Raw genomic sequence first — 23,701 nt, forward strand, 5'->3', positions numbered from 1 at the left:
CCAGCCTAAAACGTCACCCCCACGTTAGTCGAATCACGTTGCTGGGTTCTTGCTAATGAAGTGGCGATTGGCAGTGGCAACTGTCAGCATGACAAAATTGTACATTGCCAATCTCCAATTTTAAACGATAACACATTTAATTGGCAGATATGCCATAGTTCCCTGATAATAAACGCTACTCTGCGTTCAGGTAAACTGTTCCCGTCTGCTCTCAAAACATGTAGCACCTTCAAAGCCTTCTCGACTGAGATGTTTTTTTTTTATGAAGTCCAATCAGTCATGCGCTCATTGATTTTAACTTAAAAGGCCTTAGGGCCTACTGAATTGTAATGCAATAGAAGACACATTAGTATATACATAGGTGTAATTTCAATACATGCGTTAATTGGGCTATGTACAATATTTCGTTTTTTATATTTATTTCGTATAGGTGTATTACATGTTCTATCCAATAGCAATGTGATTCTATGGGCATTGTTTTGACTTCTGTGTTGAAACAAGTTTCTATGTCCTGATCTCTGTTTTTTTTTAACTGTATGGTGTATTTCTGTTTTTCTGTTTTGTATATAATGTTTCCATGTCTAGATGTTCACCGATGTCTAGACGTTTTAGGGACTACAGATGGAAATGAGCTATTAGCTAAATCTGGTGCGACACATGTTCTCTCAGTGCTCTGGGACATGCTTTTGTTGTTCATTGTCCCTGCCAAATAAACATAATAAATATAATTAATAAAGGTATCTAGGCCTACTTCTGTTCTTCATAAACGAGTTATGGTGGATGTCATAATAGTGTAATATGATTGCATATGCATATTTTTTTACAGATTACATATTACATGCAGATTTGCTACATGTAGCCTACTTCTCTTGTATAAAAGCAAAAGGCTAAACTAATAGATGTCACAGGTGGGATTGTATAGTACAACCTATCCCTCCAGTTGAAGCTACTTCAATATACCTCTTTTCTATTCAAACATATATTGGAGACCTGCACATGTTCGCTCAAACTTCAAAAGGATTACACATTTGTTGTATACAAAACATGAAATGTTACAACTGATCCACACATTTTCTGAGCGCGTTCATGAGTACGCAAGTGCAGTAACGCAGCGCGAAATGCGGAGTGTAGTTTCACAGACCTTTTACTTCCATGTTGATGAGGCAAGCTAATGCTTTTGTAAACTACGCTCCCCAGAAAGCCTTGCGTGTCAATTAGAAACGTCAACGAGCCAGTGAACATTAAGCGGAGCAGACCAAAATCCCAAACAAGGAAATGGTGGGGGAATAAAACGACCATATTATTTAATTAATGCATGTTATAATTAATATTTTATTTTATTGTAAATTAAGAAATATTTATGGGTTCAAATGGATTACGACTTCAAAACAAAGCTCGCAGCCGAACGAGAGAAGGTAGAAGATCTGTTCGAATATGAAGGTTGCAAAGTGGGTCGAGGCACCTACGGGCACGTTTATAAAGCTAAGCGCAAAGACGGGTAAGATTCAGATAACGTTATTGTGTACTCAATAAACTGATTGCAGAATGCCTTATCAAGACTAGGCTATATCTCCTTGCACGTTGGACAAAGCAGAGGATAGATTTTAACTACCCTGAGCGCTGCCAGTGTCTGTGTTTTTGTTTTCATGTACACACTCACTCAACGGTCCTCCCCCACAACAACACAGTGATGATGTTTATTATTTGACACACTGTTCATGGAAGCGCAGGCTACTTTCAACATGAGTTATTTCGCCAGTAGGAATGTATAGGCGTAATGATATTCTCTGATCTTGTTCAACTTGGCTTAGTCTAAAATAATCATCCTATTATTGCCAAGCTCTCTCAAGAGCACTTGCATAGTCGAACTCGATGTAATGCTAAACTCCCTTTGGTGCTTAAATGCAAAACAAATAGGTGTATATATAGTCATATTTATTTTTGGCTATTACTGTAGTATTACTGGTTTCTAATAACATATGGATAAAATACCCATATCACAAGTACACTTCTAATAGTTTTCTAAGTTGTACTGTTGTTCCTAATTGACCTACTTACTTTGCAATGTCACCAACATTTATGTGGGATAATTGAAAATACCATTGAAATGTTAGTTTTTTCTCCCTGCAGCAAGCAAGTGATACAGCTGTGTTTGATTCTCATTTGTGCACCAATCTCATGATATGCCTGGCTCATCTGGTGTCTCCCCAAATTGGAGGGAAAGTGTAAATATAAGCCTATATCGGTTTTAAGAAGGGTAGATCACTATCACGGAAAACACTGCTGCTCATGCTCCCAGGTTATATTTTTTTATAATGTTTCGACCCTTAGGTCTTCATCAGGCATCCATATCCCAGGTGGGGTTAGAAGGTCCTATATATTGTGCCAGTTCTCAGTGATATCACTTCCTGTAACAGGAGGTAAAAATATATAACATAGTTTCACAATATAAACATTCAATGTATCAAAATATATGATCGTACATAAGAAATGTGATCAATATTTACAGTAATATACATACACAAAATATTATTTTAAAAAACACAATTTGGACATATTGAAACTATAAAACCGGTTTCAAGTCAAACTCCTCATTAAGGCCAAGAGGAGAGTGTGTTGAGCCTGTGGATTCAGAAAGATTCCCTTTGAAGAAGTTTCCTGTCAATGTCCTCTCCACTGCATGACATCTTGACCATTTCTATTCCAATGTATCTCGGAGAACTAATAGGATGTCCAGCTTGTACAAAAGGAACAGCAACCAGATTTTTTGTCTCACCTGTCTGAATATTGCTGTGGTGCTCACTGATCCATGTCTTAAGGCTTCTATGGGTTTTCCCAATGTAAGACAGACCACCAAGGACATTTCAACATGTAAATAACATTGGCGGACATGCAGGTAATCAGGCCCTTGATCTTAAATCTTTGTCCTGTGCGGGGGTGGGTAAATGAGTTGCATTTGTACATGAAGCTGCATTGAGCACATTGTCCACCCTCCAGAACTTTGTCCAAGAAAGTTTCCTTTTTCCCCAGTGGGTAATATTGTGAAACTATGTTATACATTTTTTACCTCCTGTTTCAGGAAGTGATGACACTGAGTACTGCCCCTATATATAGGACCTTCCACCCCCACCTGGGATATGGGATACCTGATGAAACATTGTTATAAATAAATATCGCCTCGAAGCATGAGCAGCAGTTTGATTGCACAATTTGAATGGCAATCAAACAGTTGAGGGTGACTTTTCTGGTGATCTGGCATAGGGCCTTCTGGAGTGAAAGGGCCTTCTGGTGTTCCGTTCCTTGCATTTCCTGCGCCTTCGTACAGGTAGCTTCACCTGTCATTCGAGTAGTCTGACAAAGCAGTCGGTTTTTTTTCACAGCTTTCGTATTCATTCATGTCATTTGTAGGCTTCAACAATGGAGGCTACTAGGCTATTGATAGCATTGCCCACTCTATTTAGTTAGTATTAAACATCCTGGATAGTGTCTCTCAGTGGTGTAGTGGAGGGTATACGCAGGAATACGTATTTTTTTTGTGGCCATTGCGTATACTCACTTCTTAATCTCAACAATGCTTATCAAAGTAGTGTAGTGGAGGTATACGCCATAACAATTAAGTTTTTTAATTTTACATTTTTATTTCACCTTTATTTAACCAGGTAGGCCAGTTGAGAACAAGTTCTCATTTACAACTGCGGCCTGGCCAAGATAAAGCAAAGCAGAGCGACAAAAACAACAACACAGAGTTAGTTACACATGGGATAAACAAACGTACAGTCAATAACACGAGAAAAAAAACACAATAGAAAAATCTATGTAGAGTGTGTGCAAATGTAGTAAGATTAGGCAGGTAAAGGCAATAAATTGGCCATAGTCGTGAAATAATTACAATTTAGCATTAACACTGGAGTGATAGATGTGCAGATGATGATGTGCAAGTAGAGATAATGGGGTGCAAAAAGAGCAAAAATAAATAACAATTTGTGGAATGAGGTAGTTGGATGGGCTATTTACAGATGGGCTGTGTAGATGCAGTGATCGGTAAGCTGCTCTGACAGCTGATGCTTAAAGTTAGTGAGGGAGATATGTCTCCAGCTTCAGTGATTTTTGCAATTCGTTCCAGTCATTGGCAGCAGAGAGCTGGAAGGAACGGCGGCCAAAGGTAGGAGTTGGATTTGGGGAAGACCAGTGAAATATACCTGCTGGAGCGAATGCTACGGGTGGGTGTTGCTAAGGTGACCAGTGAGCTGAGATAAGGTGGGGCTTTACCTAGCAAAGACTTATAGATGACCTGGAGCCAGTGGGTTTGTCGATGAATATGAAGTGAGGGCCAGCCAACAAGAGCATACAGGTTGCAGTGGTGGGTAGTATATGGCGCTTTTGTGACAAAATGGATTGCACTGTGATAGACTACATCCAATTTGCTGAGTAGAGTGTTGGAGGCTATTATGTAAATGACATCGCCGAAGTCAAGGATCGGTAGGATAGTCCGTTTTACGAGGGTTTGTTTAGCAGCATGCGTGAAGGAGACTTTGTTGAGAAATAGGAAGCCGATTCTAGATTTAATTTTGGATTGGAGATGCTTAATGTGAGTCTGGAAGGAGAGTTTACAGTCTAACCAGACACCTGGGTATTTGTAGTTGTCCACATATTCTAAGTCAGAACCGTCCAGACTAGTGATGCTAGTCGGGCGGGCGGGTGTGGGCAGCCGCATGCATTTAGTTTTACTTGCAGTTGGAGGCCACAGAAGGCCTCCAATACAGTGTCCAAAGAAGGACCAGAAGTATACAGAATGGTGACGTCTGCGTAGAGGTGGATCAGAGAATCACCAGCAGCAAGAGCGGCATCATTGATATATACAGAGAAAGGAGTTGGCCCTAGAATTGAACACTGTGGCACCTCCATAGAGACTGCCAGAGGCCCGGACAAAAGGCCCTCTGATTTGACACACTGAACTCTATCTGAGAAGTAGTTGGTGAACCAGGCGAGGCAGTCATTTGAGAAACAAAGGCTGTTGAGTCTGCCGATGAGAATGCAGTGATTGACAGAGTTGAAAGCCTTGACCAGGTCGATGAAGACGGCTGCACAGTACTGTCTTTTATCAATGAAGGTTATGATATTGTTTAGGACCTTGAGCGTGGCTGAGGTGCACCCATGACCAGCTCGGAAACCAGATTGCATAGCGGAGAAGGTACGGTGGGTTTCGAAATGGTCGGTGATCTGTTTATTAACTTGGCATTTGAAGACTTTAGAAAGGCAGGGCAGGATGGATATAGATCTGTAACAGTTTGGGTCTAGAGTGTCACCCCCTTTGAAGAGGGGGATGACTGCGGCAGCTTTCCAATCTTTAGGGATCTCCGACGATACGAAAGAGAGGTTGAACAGGCTAGTAATAGGGGTTTCAACAATTGCAGCGGATAATTTTAGAAAGAGAGGGTCCAGATTGTCTAGCCCAGCTGATTTGTAGGGGTCCAGATTTTGTAGCTCTTTCAGAACATTTGCTATCTGGATTTGGGTGAAGGAGAAGCGGAGGGGGGGGACTTGGGCAAGTTGCTGCGGGGGGTGCAGAGCTGTTGGCCGTGGTAGGGGTAGCCAGGTAGAAAGCAAAGCCAGCCGTATAAAAATGCTTTTTGAAATTCTCGATTGTCGTGTATTGATCGGGGGTGACAGTGTTTCCTAGCCTCAGTTGCAGTGGGCAGCTGGGAGGAGGTTCTCTTATTCTCCATCGATTTTACAGTGGCCCAAAACTTTTTGGCTGATGGAACAGATCAGAATGTTTAGCTTAAAATGTTGATCAACTGTTATTTCTTGACATTTTAAGGATAGCAATGTGCACACAGTGGTAGGCCCATGCGCAAATGTTCCAAAATGCAATTTGCGGGAAAACTCCATTCTAATATCCACACTGCACATGCAAGAGGTTTAATGGGCAGAAATGGAAATATCTGTTTGAAATTTATAAAGAGGGGAGATCTAAAGATGCAACAACTATCATGGGTTGCTAATATGACTAGGATAATATCTTTGGCTGCTAGACAATTAAAGTTGATTTGAAAACCAATAGAACAGGGGAGCACATATGAGGAAGTCTTTAGGAAATAACTGCCTCCATCTTTCTATGGTGGGATTTTGGTTATAGGCTACTTTGAAGCAAGGTAAGACATGCCTCATAATATGAAGTAAAATGTCCAGGTTTCAAACATTTAAGGAAGAGGAAAAATATAGCCATGCTAATGATAGGCCTAACTGTCTTCTGGTAGATGCAAAGGCTTTGCCGAAAACCTTCTCAATTAAATGTTTACTAACTACGAAGTAGTCTATGCCTACCTGGCAGAATGATATGATATCATGATTATTTGTGGCCATTTGTTTTGCAAACTCCATTTCATGTGCTCTACAGAAACAACAGTGCTAGGTGCCTGCATAGTTGAATTAAAGGGTAAATACACTCAAAAATAAATAAAAAGTGATTTTCCCAGACCTCAAAAGTGGTCTCCTGATGTGGTTTAATTGTTGTTGTGGACTTAGAACATCCAGTGTTTTTCAATTAAAAAAGTGTGACTCAGAATGCTATGAACTTCTGACTCAGTTGACAGCCTCTTATCTATTTCAATAGTAGGACTACTATTAGCCTACTCACACAGTACAGCTTGGGTTGGCCTGACTGAAATACCAATATGGGATTTATCATTTTAGGTATGTCACTGTTTGTCATAGAATTTTTCACACAGGGCGCTTTTTCTTTGTCTTTCGGGATGTTTTTGACCAAATTTGAGTATACCCACTTCTCTAGGCACCACTGATGTCACGACTGGTGTCCTGTCAACATGCTGATAGCCTATACAGTGCCTTCGGAAAGTATTATTAAAAAATGTATAAAATTATTTTTTCCCTTAACAATCTACACACAATACCCCATAATGACAAAGCAAAAATGTTTTTTTAGATTTTTTTCAAATTCATTAATAATAAAAAAAAACAGAAATATCACATTTACTGTATTCAGACCCTTCACTCAGTACTTTGTTGAAACACCTTTGGCAGCGATTACAGCCTCGAGTCGACTTGGGTATGACCCTACAAGTTTCTCCCATTCTTCTCTGCAGATCCTCTCAAGCTCTGTCATGTTGGATGGGGAGCGTTGCTGCCCAGCTATTTTCAGGTCTCTACAGAGATGTTCGATTGGGTTCAAGTCCAGGCTCTGGCTGGGCCACTCAAGGACATTCACAGACTTTTCCCAAAGCCACTCCCGCGTTGTCTTGGCTGTGTGCTTAGGGTCGTTATCTTATTAGAAGGTGAACCATACCGCAGTCTGAGGTCCTGAGCGCTCTGGAGCAGGTTTTCATCAAGGATCCCGCTGTACTTTGCTCCGTTCATCTTTGCCTTGATCCTGACTAGTCTCCCAGTCCCTGCCACTGAAAAACACCCCCACAGCATGATGCGGCCACCACCATACATTCAGGCCAACGAGTTCAATCTTGGTTTCATCAGACCAGAGAATCTTGTTTCTCATGGTCTGAGAGACTTAAGGTGCCTTTTGGCATACTCCAAGTGGGCTGTCATGTGCCTTTTACTGAGGAGTGGCTTCCGTCTAGCCACTGTACCATAAAGGCCTAATTGGTGGAGTGCTGCAGAGATGTTTGTCCTTCTGGAAGGTACTCCCATCTCCTCAGAGGAACTCTAGAGCTCTGTCAGAGTGACCATCGGTTTCTTGGTCACCTCCCTGACCAAGGCCCTTCTACCTCGATTGCTCAGTTTGGCAGGGCGGCCATTTCTAGGAAGAGTCTTGGTTGTTCCAAACTTCTTCCATTTAAGAATGATGGAGGCCACTGTGTTCTTGGGGACCTTCAATGTTATCAAAAATGTTTTGGTACCCTTCCCCAGATCTGTCCCTCGACACAATCCTGTCTAGGAGCTCTACGGACAATTCCTTTGACCTCATGGGTTGGTTTTTGCTCTGACATGCACTGTCAACTGTGGAACGTTATATAGACAGGTGCGTTCCTTTCCAAATCATGTCCAATCAATTGAATTTACCACAGGATGCACCTGAACTCAATTTCGGGTCTGAATAGTTATGTAAATGAGGTAAAATGTGGAAAAAGTCTGAATACTTTCCGAAGGCACTGTATATAGTCATACTGCTCAACTAGGCCCTACAATATGTATTGTTGACCTAGCCAATGTTTAGAAAAGGGCCATTTGGGGGGGATCACGTGACCCTTGAACGAGATGGCCGCATGAACTAAGAGCTCCGCACAAGTAGTTTCCAATTCCTAATCTTACCTCCACCCCAAGTTCAAACTCATTTAGCTTTAGTAAGAAAAAGTCATGGCGGCTACAAAAGGCGACACTGCAGGTGACATTTTTACCCGGACTCGAGCATTAGCGACGGAAAAAGCCTCCAAGAAGAAGCTAGCTTCCGAAAAAACTAGCGCCATTAGCCAGGAGCAAGAGAACCTGCTCCGTCCCGAGGCACAACGAATGCCAACCTCGCACTCTGTCGAAGACATCCTTTCTGAGTTGAGATCCCAACGTACAGAACTAAACACCAAATTAGATGCCATTAACTCTCAGCTCAGTGCGATAGGGGGCAAGGTGACAATCCTGGAAAACGCTTTGCCTGACATCAACAACAAGATAACCATAAACGCGGGGCGCCTGGACGAGGCAGATGGGCGAATCCTATCCATGGAAAACTTATTGGCATATGCCATGGAAACAATAGCATATGCTAAAAAGAAAATTGAGCATCTGGAAGAGAAAACAGAGGACCTGGAAAACAGGGGGCGCTGGAATAATTGTGTTCTATTCAATCTGGGCGAAAAAGAAGAGGGAAACATGCCACTGATCCGCTACCTGCAAGACAAACTTCCCGAGTGGCTCCCCCTGTCCACCGACAGGCCCATAGAACTCGAGAGAGCTCACCGAGCACTGAGGCCCCCACCAGCAGCCAGACAACCACCCAGCCTAATCACCATACGTTTCCTGAGATTCACCGACAAGGAATGAGTCCTACAGGCGGCGAAAAACAACACCATCACAGTGGGAAACGCCAAACTCGCTTTACACCAGGACCTGTCAGCTGGAGTACGGCCGAGAGTTTGACGAAGTGAAGAAATACTCAATTGACCGAGGCATCTTCAGGGGATTCAAATACCCAAACGAGCTCAGGATTCTTCACCAAGGAGCCTTGCGACACTTCAAAACTCCCGAAGAGGCAAAACGTTTTTTGAAAGACAATCCTGGTCAATGAGAAACGGACCAATGACTAAATGCGATTAATGCCATTACTAAAGGAGGTAAGACAACATATAGCCGATATCCAAAGACCGGGGGGTAATAGATCCAACGGGATGTGTCGAGTTGTTTGGGAACTCGGCTGGGGTGTTCAGAGATTATTATTTTATGTACACCATTTATTTTCCTTTTATGTGAACGCAGCTGTAACTACTATCCACTTTTACCCAGAGATGACTTGCACTAAAGTTCGATTACTGTTCGATGACGATGACTAGTACCTTAAATCTATTGACATGGAACTGCCATGGTCTAGGGCATGCAATAAAACGGAAAAAGATACTATGTGCTCTAAAAAAGGAAAAAGCAGACATCGCGCTATTACAAGAGACACACCTCTGTGATGCTGAACATGCTAAACTCTGCAGAGCTTGGGTGGGACAGGTGTATTTCTCATCTTTCAAATCAAACAGTAGAGGCACAGCCATACTTATCCATAAGAATTTTCCATTCATAATTGACAAAAACATATCTGATCCGGAGGGGAGATTTATTTTGATAACTGGGTCACTATATGGTCAACCAATTACTATATTAAACATATACGCCCCTAACACAGATACTCCTGCCTTCATGTCAAAAATGATAACCCTGTTCAATGAGCATTGTGTCTCCTTTGGCGTGGTGGCCGGAGATTTTAATTGTACCCTCAACCCAACCCAAGACAAATCATCTCAAGTCCCCACCACAAATCCTAGATCTGCAAAGATGTTGAACTCTCTTACTAAAGAGATGGGACTGATAGATATCTGGACAGAGAGTAATAGCTCATCTATGGACTATACATTCTACTCTAATGTCCATAACACCTACTCCCGTATAGATTACATTTTTATCCCAAAGAGTTTCATAAATTCAGCCACATGTACAATCGGACCCATAGCACTTTCAGATCACGCCTTTGTCCACCTCCGCTTTGACCGCTGCAAAAACATCCCGAGGTCAAAGAGCTGGAACTTCAACACCTCCATGTTATCAAACGAAGCGTTCCATACATTGGTAACTACATGGTAGACAACTACACACAAGACAATAAAGATTCTCCTGTTTCTCCGGCCACAATGTGGGACGCTGCTAAAGCCACACTAAGAGGCCATCTAATTGCATATGCTTCCTCTAAGAAAAAAGCAATGGAAGCACACAGGTTAGATCTTGAGAGGGAGCTGGAATGCTGTGAAAGAATACATAAACAATCCCCAGACAGCACCTACTGGAGTCATCTTAAAGCAGCCAAAGCCAAACTGCATTTGGACTACACTCGGGAGATAAAAAAAAACTAGTTTTCTTTACTAAACAGAAATACCATGAGTATAGCAATAGGCCCAGTAGATTGCTTGCTTACCAATTGAAAAAGGAGCAGTCAGAGCGTACAATCATGGCTATCCGAACAGCAGAGGACGAGGTCACATACGACCCAAAAAAGATAAATTGAACTTTTCATGAGTTTTACTGCAAACTATACACCTCTGAGAGAAAACACACGGAGGCAGAACTCCACTCTTTCCTAGAGGGAATCTCGCTACCTAAACTATCAGAGACCGACCAAGAAGATCGCAACTCCCCCTTCACTCCTGAGGAGATCCTGGAGGCAATTACCTCCATGCCACCTAATAAGTCCCCAGGCCCAGATGGATTCCCCAGAGAGTTCTACAAAGCTTTTTGGCCCCAGCTCAGCCCTATCTTCATGCCAATGCTGGAGGATTTTTGCAAAAACTGAGTTCTCCCAGACTCAATGCACACAGCCCGCATTACAGTGTTGCTAAAAAAGGACAAGGACCCCCTATCCTGCTCGTCCTTCCGGCCCATAAGCTTGTTGGATTTCGACTATAAAAGAATGACCTAATTGCTCGCCAAAAGACTAAACACTCTTCTTCCCAAAATAATAAAAGCGGACCAAACTGGATTTATTAGAGACAGATACTCTTCTGATAACATTCGCCGTCTTTTTGATATTATTGATCAAGTAAACGCACAGAAGACCCCTGTCCTGCTGGCTTCACTGGATGCTGAGAAGGCGTTTGACAGGATGGAGTGGAGCTTTCTGTTTTCAGTCTTAGAAAAGTTGAATATGGGCCCAAATTGTATTAAATGGATCAAATCACTATACTCTCATCCAAATGCCATGGTGACTACTAATGGACTAAACTCTGACAGATTCCCTCTGGAAGACAAGGGTGCTTGCTGTCCCCCCTGCTCTACTTGTTGGGGGCGGAGCCTCTGGCAGAGTTGATAAGGAGCAATCCAATTATTATGGGTGTTTCTGCAGGCGGCCTGCAGCACAAGATTTCGCTTTACACGGATGATGTCTTGCTCTACATATCCAACCCTGAGAAATCCCTCCCTCTCATTTTAGACACAATTGCTCAGTATGGCAAGTTTTCAGGTTATAAGATCAATTTTAACAAATCCACTGTCTGCCCTCTCAATATTACACTCACCAGCTCTATGAAGACACTTTGTCCTTTCCAATGGAAAACACAGGGGTTTCAATACCTCGGGATCTTCAAAACACCAGATCTGAATAGCCTTTTTAAGGAAAATTATCTTCCACTCCTGGATCGAATCAAGAACGATCTCCAAACCTAGATCTCCCTCCCAATTAGCTTAGTAGGAAGAATTAATGTCATCCGTATGAACGTCCTCCCTAGACTGAACTACTTATTTCAGATGCTCCCATGCTATCTCCCAGTTTCCTTCTTCAAAACAACTAACCAAATCATCACCAAATTTATATGGAGCAATAAAAAACCTAGGATCAAGTTTTCCACTCTATCGAAACCTGAATCTAAGGGTGGTCTTGCCCTTCCCTCCCTTCAATTGTACTACTGGTCTGCCCAAATCCGCAACATGCTAACATGGATCACAAACAGACAAGAGTCAACATGGATTCAGATAGAAGCCCAATCCTGTGGTTCATTGCCCTTAAGCTCAATTATATTCATTAATAACTTTAGTGAAGTGGGCAACATAGCCAAAACCTTTGTGATTTAAAGCACCCTACTAGCGTGGAGGGACTGTAAGAAATACCTGGGCATTTCCTCCCAAATATGTTCTCACTCGCTTATAGTAGGCAACCCAGACTTGCCAAAAGCCCTGAGGGATGCCAACTTTAATCTTTGGCATACTCTAGGAATCAGGACCTATTCAGACCTATTTCATCAGAAAACCACTACACTGAAATCCTTTCAAGAGCTCTGCAGTGAATTCAATGTGCCAAGATCCAATTTTTTTAAATATCTTCAAATTAGACATGTAATTTCCTCATTTACCTCCAAGAGGAGGTTTAGAACTCAGCTGAATGAAGTTGAAACCCTTCTTGTCACAGCACAATCCATTAAAGGCAAAATATCTTACATCTATAGACTCCTTTCTGAGAAAGGAGGCTCCTCCTTTACTCCTCTGAAAATAATCTGGGAAAAGGACCTTGGTCTGACTATCAGTGATGAGTTATGGGCGGAGGTTTGCGACAGGATATACTGCTCCTCTACTAATGTAAAAATGAAAGAATCTAATTACAAATGTTTGTACAAATTTTATTGATTGACAGATTCTGGCAATTTATACATACTGCTGCACAGAAAATACTAGAGGTACAGTTTGATATGACCCCGTGTATCTATCTCCTTAATGCCCAGCAAGACTTTGTTCTTGATCCTGACAGAGAAAATTTGCTTATGACTATTACATACTTTGCTAAAAAATGTATTCTTCTATTGTGGGCCTCTAATACCCCTCCTACATTTAAAATGTGGATTGACCAGATTGTTGACTTTCTTCCTCTTGAAAAGCTCACTTATGACCTCCACAAGAGACAGCCCAAGTTTGATAGACTCTGGTCTCCACTATTCAACTATATTTCAAACTGGACAGAGTGAACGGGGTGACTAGGGAAATGCGCAGATACATGTTGTGTAAGGTACTGTAAAACCTAAAAACGAATTATTGGCCCGTCGTCTCAGCGAATGCTAGAAATAGCTGATAAGAACCTTGATAGTGCTGCTGCAAGTGTTATATATGTTTTTTTTGTGTTTTTATTTTAACTTTGTTTTTGAGTACTTGTGCGTATGTATGTATGTATGTATGTATGTATGTATATATGTATGTATATGGGTATGTATGTATGTATATGGGTATGTATGTATGTATATGGGTATGTGTGTATATATGTATGTATATGGGTATGTATGTATGTATGTATGTATGTATATGGGTATGTGTGTATGTATGTATGTATATGTATGTATATGTATATGTATATATATATATATATATATATATATATATATATATATATATGTGTGTATATATATGTATATATATATGTATATATATATATATATAATATATGTATATATATATATATAATATATGTATATAATATATATATATATATATATATATATATATATATATATATATATATATATATATATATATATATATATATATATATATATGCACCAAGGAAAATAAATAGATTAAGAAAAATAAGTGTTTTTATTTGACTTTATCTTTCATTTTAATTGTATTTTTATTTTTTCAAATGTATTATTATATTTTTTTACTTTATTTTTATTTTTTTTAAGCCTGTCACGTCTGTGAATGTTGAATGTGTTTTGTTGGTTGATTGAAAACAAGAAAACTTAATAAAACATTAAATTGAAAAAAAGAAAAGGGCAATTCCACAAAAACAGAATGATTCTGAAACTCTGATTTTTTTAAACTTTAAAATGTTTGCAAAACAATAAACAATTATTTCAAATTAAACTAACCATACTCTATACACTCTACACTCTATACTCTATACACAATGACTACTTTTAACAATTTCCACTGAACATTTTACAAAAACACATTTACTTGTAGTACAGTGCAGATACAAAGTTTGGAAACAGAATGACAGCAGTTACAGCACAAACCGAATTTCTGTTACCAAACTTTGCATATATGCACTGTTCTTCAAGGAAATGTGTTTTTGTCAAATTTTCACTGGAAATTGTTGAAAGTAGTCATTGTGTATAGAATTGTATGGTTAGCATTTATTGTTTTTTGTTTGACATACATTTTAAATGGAAAAATCGGAGTCTTAGCATCATTCCGTTACATGGAATTGCCTAGAAACTGAGACATAGCCCAAGCATCATCGTCGTCATTGTTGTTGCTGATGATGATTTTTCAGTGATGCATGCTTTCAGGGGTGGTGCAGTAGCCTAGCATTTTCGTTGCAAATGCTTGCTCTTCAATCCCTTGTAGAGAGTCTAGTTGAACAGCATGTTGAAGAAAACTAATGCGCAGCAGCCGGTCACTGTATTTTGTGATTGCATCTCATGTATTATCATAAAGGCACCGCTAAGGTTTTAATATTAGTTTCATGTGCACCACATAAGACATGAAGAATGATCCATCCTTGCTGGTCAACAATATAAAACACTCCTCATGCAAAGTTTGGCCAAGTAGATGTAAAAAATGTTGTTGTATAGAACTGTCAGTGGAACATATTGAGACAATTTAGTTTTTGTTGGTTTTTCCGCAAGGTTTTCCCACTGTCTGCAATAAATAGCAGAAGTAGCACTTTGATGAGGTGTGAAGACAAGCTTTCTCTCTGTGAACAGAGAACAGGGAGTGTCTCTATCTTCATATATGTGATTGGGAACATGAATCAGGCTTGTGGCCAGATGAGTGAAGGGGCCATGCAGGCTTGTTGAGAAACCCAATATGCAGCCTTTGGACTGTGCGACAGCCCTACCCACTCTGGACCCCTGCCAGCTCCTCCAGGAATCTCTGGACACTAATCAAATGTGAATGCCCAGAACAGCTGTAATTCACCATCCCCGTTGTGTGGTGGAGCTTATTATGAAAAAGATGTTTGGTGTAAATGGTAAAAAAATAAGACAAATAAATGCAATTGTACCCCTCTACCCCTCCAGCTCACATTGTGTTCCTGTGTTTGTCTGTGCATTAGCACTTTTTGGACTTGTCAGTCCTCTGTGTTGTGTGTTGTTCATGATAATAAAGTGCTATGTTTATGGGGCATGATAAGTTAGAGTGGTTGTTTGTCTGTCTTTTGTGTCCATTGCTTAATTAATCAGAAGGCGGAGATGGCTACAGTAAATTCATATTCATGAGCAATCAAGGCTGTTTTATCACAGACCTAAACATCCATTAAAACAGTGTTGAGGCTCAGTCAAAATCAGATTTGAGATAGTAGTGTCTGAAACCTCCAGCCTGAAACCACCGCTATTGAATGCCCATTACCCATTCTTATGTAGGCCAGTTGGTGATGTCATGTTTGATGTAGGTACCACACACACACACATATAGACACAGATTCTCATTAAACAAATCTGCTTTTTTTTGTACATATTTGGTCTTCATTCTTATTTTTTTACCTTTTCACAAATCTTCTGCAAGAAGTAAGCTATACAACAGGCCATGTTTGTAATGGCTCAATAATATTTTCTGGAGAGTCAATGTTGGGGTAAATTCCCTTTCTAGGAGGATACTGCTTATCTCAGATAATCCATAGTTCCCTACTTCACAGTGTGCTGATGTCCGTGTGCACACCACAATACGTCTAACATTTCTACATGCCTTCAATGCCTTTTTCCACCACCAACAGATTTTTACAAGGGCACATAAATACCCTCAGAATGTCAAGAAAAAAAGCCCTGGGATTTGTCCTGACACTGCATTTATTAAATAAAATCCTATTTCAAATCCATTCTGAATCTGCACTGTGTGTGTTATGAGAAGGAACAACGACCAGCTCGGTGTGAAGGCTATGATGAAGCCAGAGCATGTGTTTGCATTGAGGGGGGTGGCGAAATGCAGGGTGGATAGATAATTATGCTTGTTCTGGGGAGAGGCTGCACTCAAAAACAGAGCATGCCTGTGGAGAGGGTATAACTGTCTTCTTCTACCAGAGGATATTGATAATGGCAGGGATTCTACTGTTCCATTTGAACAAGTCAAGCAAGAGCAGTCCATCTCCATCATTTTCATATCCCCTGTTCTATCTTACTGTTGCTCATAAACACACAACATTCAATACCTGAAACAGTATTTCACTAATCTATGTTGTTCAAGAAGGTGAGTTTGCGGTGTTATTAAATACTTGCCAAATAAATAAAGTGATGTGCTGATATTTCCCCTTATGTCTCTTTCTTTGCAGGGAAGATGAGAAGGAATATGCACTGAAACAAATTGAAGGCACTGGAATATCGATGTCTGCTTGCAGGGAAATCGCTGTAAGTTAAGATACTGCTTAAAGGCGCTGATTTGTCCTTTATTTAGTCCTTTCTCCTATCAATGCTATTTTCCTTTCTACTGTGCTTTCTGTCTCCTACAATAAGGTCTTATGTGTAGTCGCTGCATCATGCCATCACTTGGCTCTAGCCTCAGCTGATGCTATATAAACGAGTAGAGACCTAAGAACTGTTCTAAGAACTGTTCTACTTTGACTGTAGAGTGTAATCCTGCGCCGATGTGCTTCCAGGATTGTACTAGCCCAGGTGTTGTATCTGCGTGGTGCAGTGTTCCTAATGGCTGAGGCATAAGCAATAGAGACATTACCATGGCCATGTAAACATGATATATACCAGTACTCAAGTGCTTGGCAAAATACACATTGTAGGAGAACAATAAAGGTCTGCACATTTTATGGCTCCCACATATCTGCTGTATAGAGTTCAGGCCTTCAATATGTTAACCAATACGATCTCTCTGCAAATAGATAAACACACACAAACATGTGCCCTTGTGAATAGGCCATCCACCCAGCTACTCTTTGCTTACACTCAGCTGTCACTTTTCATTTTTCACGTGCTCTTTAGGTTATTCCTAACCCAGTGTTAACCTTTTACACTCGTGGGAATTGGCCCATATTGATAGGGCTAAACTGAAATGTTTCTTAAATAGAAAATATGAAAAGCATATGCATAACCATGGTATCAATTTAAAGGGCACAGTTTTGAGATAACGGGGAAATTATAATACCAAAGTTGAGGACACAACAGTTCACAAGACTGAATCCAAACATTACACTGGTGATTTTATGTGCATTTTACATTTACTGTACTTTTCACCGCATTTGCTGATAACGAAATCTGAAAATACATGATAAGACTATTCCTGGAAAATGTGGAGTAGGAGCACGATAAGACAAAAGAAGGACTTGAGTGAAGACGAACTGGTCTCCTTGTGGTCACACACCTCTCCACAGTGTGCACAGTTCCTAAGCAGTTTTAATGCACTTTTCAATTATAAGGTGCTTTTTTTTGCTCTGCTAGCTGTGCCATTGTGGAACCAGGACAAGCACACTGGTAGTTATTTTGTTTGGATCAACAACAGCCCATCATAAATCACAATCTGGATCAGGTGGGCATCATTTGAAAGCTTGTTCTGTTGCCAACATGACTAGCTACGTTATACAATACAATCTTACAGTGTTAGGCTTTCATAGGGCAATTCAGAGAAACAGATCATCATTTTGGTGCACATAGAACGGAGTCATGCGTGCATTCAGGTGCGTGCATTCAGGTGCGTGCATTCAGGTGCGTGTTCCGCGGCAAATTTTCTTCACAATAAACAAACAGGCTCATTCTGTTCAGAACAACCCAGTATGACGACATGTCATCTTGTAACTGTACATCAAACATAGTGATCATAAACGTTGACACTGTATATGACATGACTTTTATGATTTGGAGATGTGAAGAGCATATTTGGATTCAAGGGTGGTCTGGCTTGCTTGTATGACATCAAAGCATATTTATTATGATCCTCAACATCTCATCTTTCAAAATACATTGAATCCTCTTAAATTAAAGCATTTCCCTCACTCAAACAACAAAAAACCTATACAGCGCTGTGAAGTGCAGGGCTTGAGCGCTGATGTCATGTATAGCATGTTACTGTACAGTCACTACGTTCCAATTTAGGCGTTTATCAATGGCCAAATCTGCCATTTTCAACAATTTCAATAAGCAGTCCAAGAACACATACTGCGTTGGTTTACTTTCAGCGCTAGAGTAGCCTTATCTAAAAACAGGAAGGCAGATACTCTTTAAGTGTACATGGGGATTATTGCTAACACATAATACTGTAGGAGAGTGTTATTAGGCTATTTGTGCTGAGAGGTGAGTGTCATCTGAAGCCATACCTGTGTGTCATTCATCTAGTTCTCTGTGAGGAACAGCAGATCGTCAGAATGTGGTCCTTGTGACAGGTGAGCTGACTGGGTTATTTAATGTTACAGTATGCACGTCAGTTTTCCACCTACCAACTTCTCTGGGAATGTGCTATGTGATCCACTCATTGTCAGAATGTTGTATTGTGGTACACTAGTTGTTGCGGTGACAAACCTGCTGTGTTTCTACCCACAATACAGCCAAACTTACTCAGTGGATGATGATTGACTACCCACTGTGAAAGTAGATAGAATGTGTATATTATTGTTTGGCTGACTAATCTTAAAGAATAAATGGTTATTGGTGGGGCGGGACACAATATTAGTGCTCTATAGACTGTCAACAGAATAGTTAATTTCATCTCCATTTAGAGGTAAGGTAAATAAGGAGTCTTAATTTGAACAGAGGTGTAGGTGTGTGTTGGTTACAAACCGCTGCCTCAGATCTGACTGCACAGTACTGCAGAAATGGACTGAATGCCTGGATGAGGTCCATCTGGCCCTGTCTACAGAAAGTCAATATGGGTGTTTAGTTGGTGATCTGACCCAGTATTGGTCATCTAGCTAGCGTGTCTAGTCTGTTCTGCTTCCACAACACACCTATCCCTGTCTCTCTCCACGGTGGATCCAATCATCCTGGGCTATGATCATGTGTAACCGACTCGGTTACTGCTCTGATGTTCTCTCTCTCCTGGCGCTGTCCTCTAGTTTGTGCTACAGCAGACTGAACTGTCAGAGAGCACAGAGTTCTGACCCCACGGACAATTATTCCTTCATGTGATCTCTGATTCTTATTCATTGTACTATAAACTGTTGTATTAGTCAGCCCTGTGTCACCACTGGCTGGCTTCCCCTCATGGAAAGGTGACTCCTGACTTTCATAACTTGTAATGCTGTTGATGCTTTTAACACGTTGCTGTAAAATTGCCCACAGGTCAATTCATGAATTTCAATTGCTTTTTGGCCCTGCTATGGGATTGACCCAGACCCAATGGATGCCCTCACCCAGAGGGGAATGGAGGAAAGCAGTTGCTCTGTAACAGAAAACAAGTGTTTTCAGGTAGCTGTGGCTCTGCATCAGAAAACAAGTGTTGTCAGGTAGCTATGGCTCTGCATCAGAAAACAAGTTTTGTCAGGTAGCTATGGCTCTGCATCAGAAAACAAGTGTTGTCGGGTAGCTATGGCTCTGCATCAGAAAACAAGTGTTGTCGGGTAGCTATGGCTCTGCATCAGAAAACAAGTGTTGTCAGGTAGCTATGGCTCTGCATCAGAAAACAAGTGTTGTCGGGTAGCTATGGCTCTGCATCAGAAAACAAGTGTTGTCGGGTAGCTATGGCTCTGCATCAGAAAACAAGTGTTGTCGGGTAGCTATGGCTCTGCATCAGAAAACAAGTGTTGTCAGGTAGCTAGAAAACAAGTGGCTCTGCATCAGAAAAAACAAGTGTTGCATCAGAAAACAAGTTGTCAGCTATGGCTCTGCATCAGAAAACAAGTGTTGTCAGGTAGCTATGGCTCTGCATCAGAAAACAAGTGTTGTCAGGTAGCTATGGCTCTGCATCAGAAAACAAGTGTTGTCAGGTAGCTATGGCTCTGCAGAAAACAAGTGTTGTCAGAAAAAACAAGTGTTGTCAGGTAGCTATGGCTCTGCATCAGAAAACAAGTGTTGTCAGGTAGCTATGGCTCTGCATCAGAAAACAAGTGTTGTCGGGTAGCTATGGCTCTGCATCAGAAAACAAGTGTTGTCAGGTAGCTATGGCTCTGCATCAGAAAACAAGTGTTGTCAGGTAGCTATGGCTCTGCATCAGAAAACAAGTGTTGTCAGGTAGCTGTGGCTCTGCATCAGAAAACAAGTGTTGTCGGGTAGCTATGTGGCTCTGCATCAGAAAACAAGTGTTTTCAGGTAGCTATGGCTCTGCATCAGAAAACAATTGTTTTCGGGTAGCTATGGCTCTGCATCAGAAAACAAGTGTTGTCGGGTAGCTATGGCTCTGCATCAGAAAACAAGTGTTGTCAGGTAGCTATGTGGCTCTGCATCAGAAAACAAGTGTTTTCAGGTAGCTATGGCTCTGCATCAGAAAACAAGTGTTTTCAGGTAGCTATGGCTCTGCATCAGAAAACAAGTGTTGTCGGGTAGCTATGCCTCTGCATCAGAAAACAAGTGTTTTCAGGTAGCTATGGCTCTGCATCAGAAAACAAGTGTTTTCAGGTAGCTATGGCTCTGCATCAGAAAACAAGTGTTGTCAGGTAGCTATGGCTCTGCATCAGAAAACAAGTGTTGTCGGGTAGCTATGCCTCTGCATCAGAAAACAAGTGTTTTCAGGTAGCTATGGCTCTGCATCAGAAAACAAGTGTTGTCGGGTAGCTATGGCTCTGCATCAGAAAACAAGTGTTGTCAGGTAGCTATGGCTCTGCATCAGAAAACAAGTGTTGTCAGGTAGCTATGGCTCTGCATCAGAAAACAAGTGTTGTCGGGTAGCTATGGCTCTGCATCAGAAAACAAGTGTTGTCGGGTAGCTATGGCTCTGCATCAGAAAACAAGTGTTGTCGGGTAGCTATGGCTCTGCATCTGAAAACAAGTGTTTTCAGGTAGCTGTGCAAACTCAACTCCGTCAATAGATCTCTACGGAGTTGAGTTGAGACGAGTGTCTAACATAACATAACACTATTAGCTAGAAAGGTAACTCCAAACACATTTTCACTAAGAGCAGCTGTTTAGCTGGTTAAACAAAGGTTAGCCATGTGTTGGCAAGGATGTATGTCCAATTCAAGACATCTTATCAGCAGCCAGTGGCACTTGCCACACTGCTAGCCTATTCGCCGGTGCTTTTTCAAAGCCTATGTCAGATATTCCAGTGAGTGTAATTGGCTCAAATGAGTGTAATTTGCTCACAATTAGGAGTTGAGAAATGAAGTTCACATCATTAGAAAGAAGATATTATCTTATTTTCTACTGTAGGTATGTAGTTCAAAATGTGTTTATTCTGTTGTTGATAGCGATATATATATATATATAGATATATGTTTTTGTTGACATTTTCACCTGAACAAAAGGAATATCTATGTAAGAATACTGTTCATAGACTACAGCTCACATTCAATACTATAGTCCCCTCCAAACTCAGGACCCGGTGACTGAACATGGATCGTGGACTACAGGAAACAGAGGGGCGAGCACGCCCCCATCCACATCGATGGGGTTGTAGTGGAGTGGGTTCGAGAGCGGAGTTGAGTTGAGGAATTAACATGGTCCATACACACCCACACAGTTGTGAAGAGGGCACGACAACACCTCTTCCCCCTTATGAGGCTGAAAAGATTTGGCACGGGCCCTCAGATCCTCAAAAAGTTCTACAGCTGCACCATTGAGAGCATCTTGACTGGCTGCACCGCTGCTTCGTACGTTAACTTCAAGGCTTCTGACTGCAACGCGCTACAGAGGGTGATGAATACGGCCCAGTACATCATTGGGGCCGAGCTCCCTGCCATCCAGGACCTATATATCAGGCAGTGTTAGAGAAAGGTCCAAATTCAAAGACTCCAGCCACCCAAGCCATAGACTGCTCTCTCTGCTACCGCACGGGAAGCAGGACCAGTGCTGGAACCAACAGGACCTTGAATCGCTTCTACCCACAAGCCATAAGACTGCTAGACAAGACTGCTAGATATCAAATGGCTTCCCAGACTATCTACATTGACCCTTTTGCACTAACTCTCTTGCATTGACTCTATGCACACACACTTGATTCTACCCACACACTCACACATACTTATACTGACACCCCAACACACACATATACTGTACACACACACACACACACACACACACACACACACACACACACACACACACACACACACACACACACAGCACTACATACTCAACTCTGTAGACATATCGCTGGATGGAGTTGAGTTTACTCAGCTAGTTTCCTGGTAAACCTGGTCATTATGTTCTTCTGCTATCTGATCTCACACTATGTCTCCTACCCCTGGAATCCGATAATAGCACATGATAACATTCATGTTCTCAAAGAATGCATCCAGATGGGTCTAGTCAGGTGAGGGAACCCCAGAAGGTGGACCCTAGCCCCAAAAGTCCAGGGAAGGGAACAGCTGTCAAGGAAAGGCGTCAGTCAGGGGCGCCAGAGCTCAGTAGTGGAATACAGGTGAAGCCGGATGTGAGCAGTGCAACAGGAGGCTCTCACCATCAGCTCAAAACACCTTAAGGGTCGCCAGCTGAAGTTAAGAGCCACAATAAATGAATTTTGCTCAAAGTCTCTCAGACCAGCTTCGCTTAAACAGAACAATAGACTCTTTGTGTCACCAATAACCCCCCGGTCGCCCATAAACTCTAACTGTGCTAGAATTTAACGTTTGGCATGCCACATTCACGACTGACTTGAGGGAGGTTTTTCTGCCATGTGTTATTGGTTTTGTGCATTCAAATGGCTTGAGGATCTTTTTGACTTTTTCCGTGTTGGTATGTCCCTTCAGAAGTTGTGGAAAAATCATTACGTGCAAAATAGTTTAAGAACTGAATGTACTGTACCTTTTTGAAATTGATCGATCTTTCAAATTAATTTATTCAGGCTTTTACATGATGTGTTGGGTAATGTTTCCTCACCTGTAGTCGTTTTGGGGTAATGTGTTGACATGAAACCAGATTACATGCATATTCATTGTATTGAATTAGGCAGGGCCCTGCAACTCATCTGGATCAAAGGATCCACATGTCACCATTGCACTGTGCACTGCCATTGAGCTGGTTGTTGAAAGAGAGCTTAAAGCAGCTGGTTGCGTAATGTATTCTAGACCAGTCAGGGAGGATTCAAGTTCAACCTCGCTCACCCCTTAAACCACTGTGACAAAGCAGACCATGTTCAGATAAAAGGCCTCAGAAAGTATACTGAGCTGTTGAGGCATGTACTAAATGAAGGCCTCAGAGTGTTGTGAGCCTTCCTAAAGAACAAATGCTCACTTTCACTCAGGTCAGTTTATAATTTTTACATTTGAGTAATTTATCTTATCCAGAGCAGCTTACAGTAGTGAGTGCATGCATTATCCGTACTGGTCCCCCGAGGGAATCGAACCCACAACCTTGGCGTTGCAAGCACCATGCTCTACCAATTGAGCCATATGTTACCTTTGTCTATGTAGTTGATGGGGTTTCTCAGTGAGATCTCAGGCCTTTTTCGCTCACAACTTTTACTAGAT

At 41.4% G+C, this 23,701-nt stretch overlaps 1 protein-coding gene across 1 annotated transcript in view; it reads left to right on the forward strand.

Annotated features, from left to right (window-relative positions):
- The first annotated feature begins 1,245 nt into the window (after window positions 1-1,245).
- LOC112249853 (cyclin-dependent kinase 19-like) overlaps window positions 1,246-23,701 on the forward strand; it is a 61,957-nt gene continuing 39,501 nt past the window's right edge. Inside the window, exons 1-2 of the mRNA XM_042321614.1 lie at window positions 1,246-1,498; window positions 16,472-16,547. Coding sequence (XP_042177548.1) covers window positions 1,371-1,498; window positions 16,472-16,547 — 204 coding nt within the window. The 5' untranslated portion in view covers window positions 1,246-1,370. The remainder of the gene's footprint in view (window positions 1,499-16,471; window positions 16,548-23,701) is intronic.

The sequence above is a fragment of the Oncorhynchus tshawytscha genome, linkage group LG05, assembly GCF_018296145.1.
Source record: "Oncorhynchus tshawytscha isolate Ot180627B linkage group LG05, Otsh_v2.0, whole genome shotgun sequence".
In the NCBI taxonomy this organism is placed as follows: domain Eukaryota; kingdom Metazoa; phylum Chordata; class Actinopteri; order Salmoniformes; family Salmonidae; genus Oncorhynchus; species Oncorhynchus tshawytscha.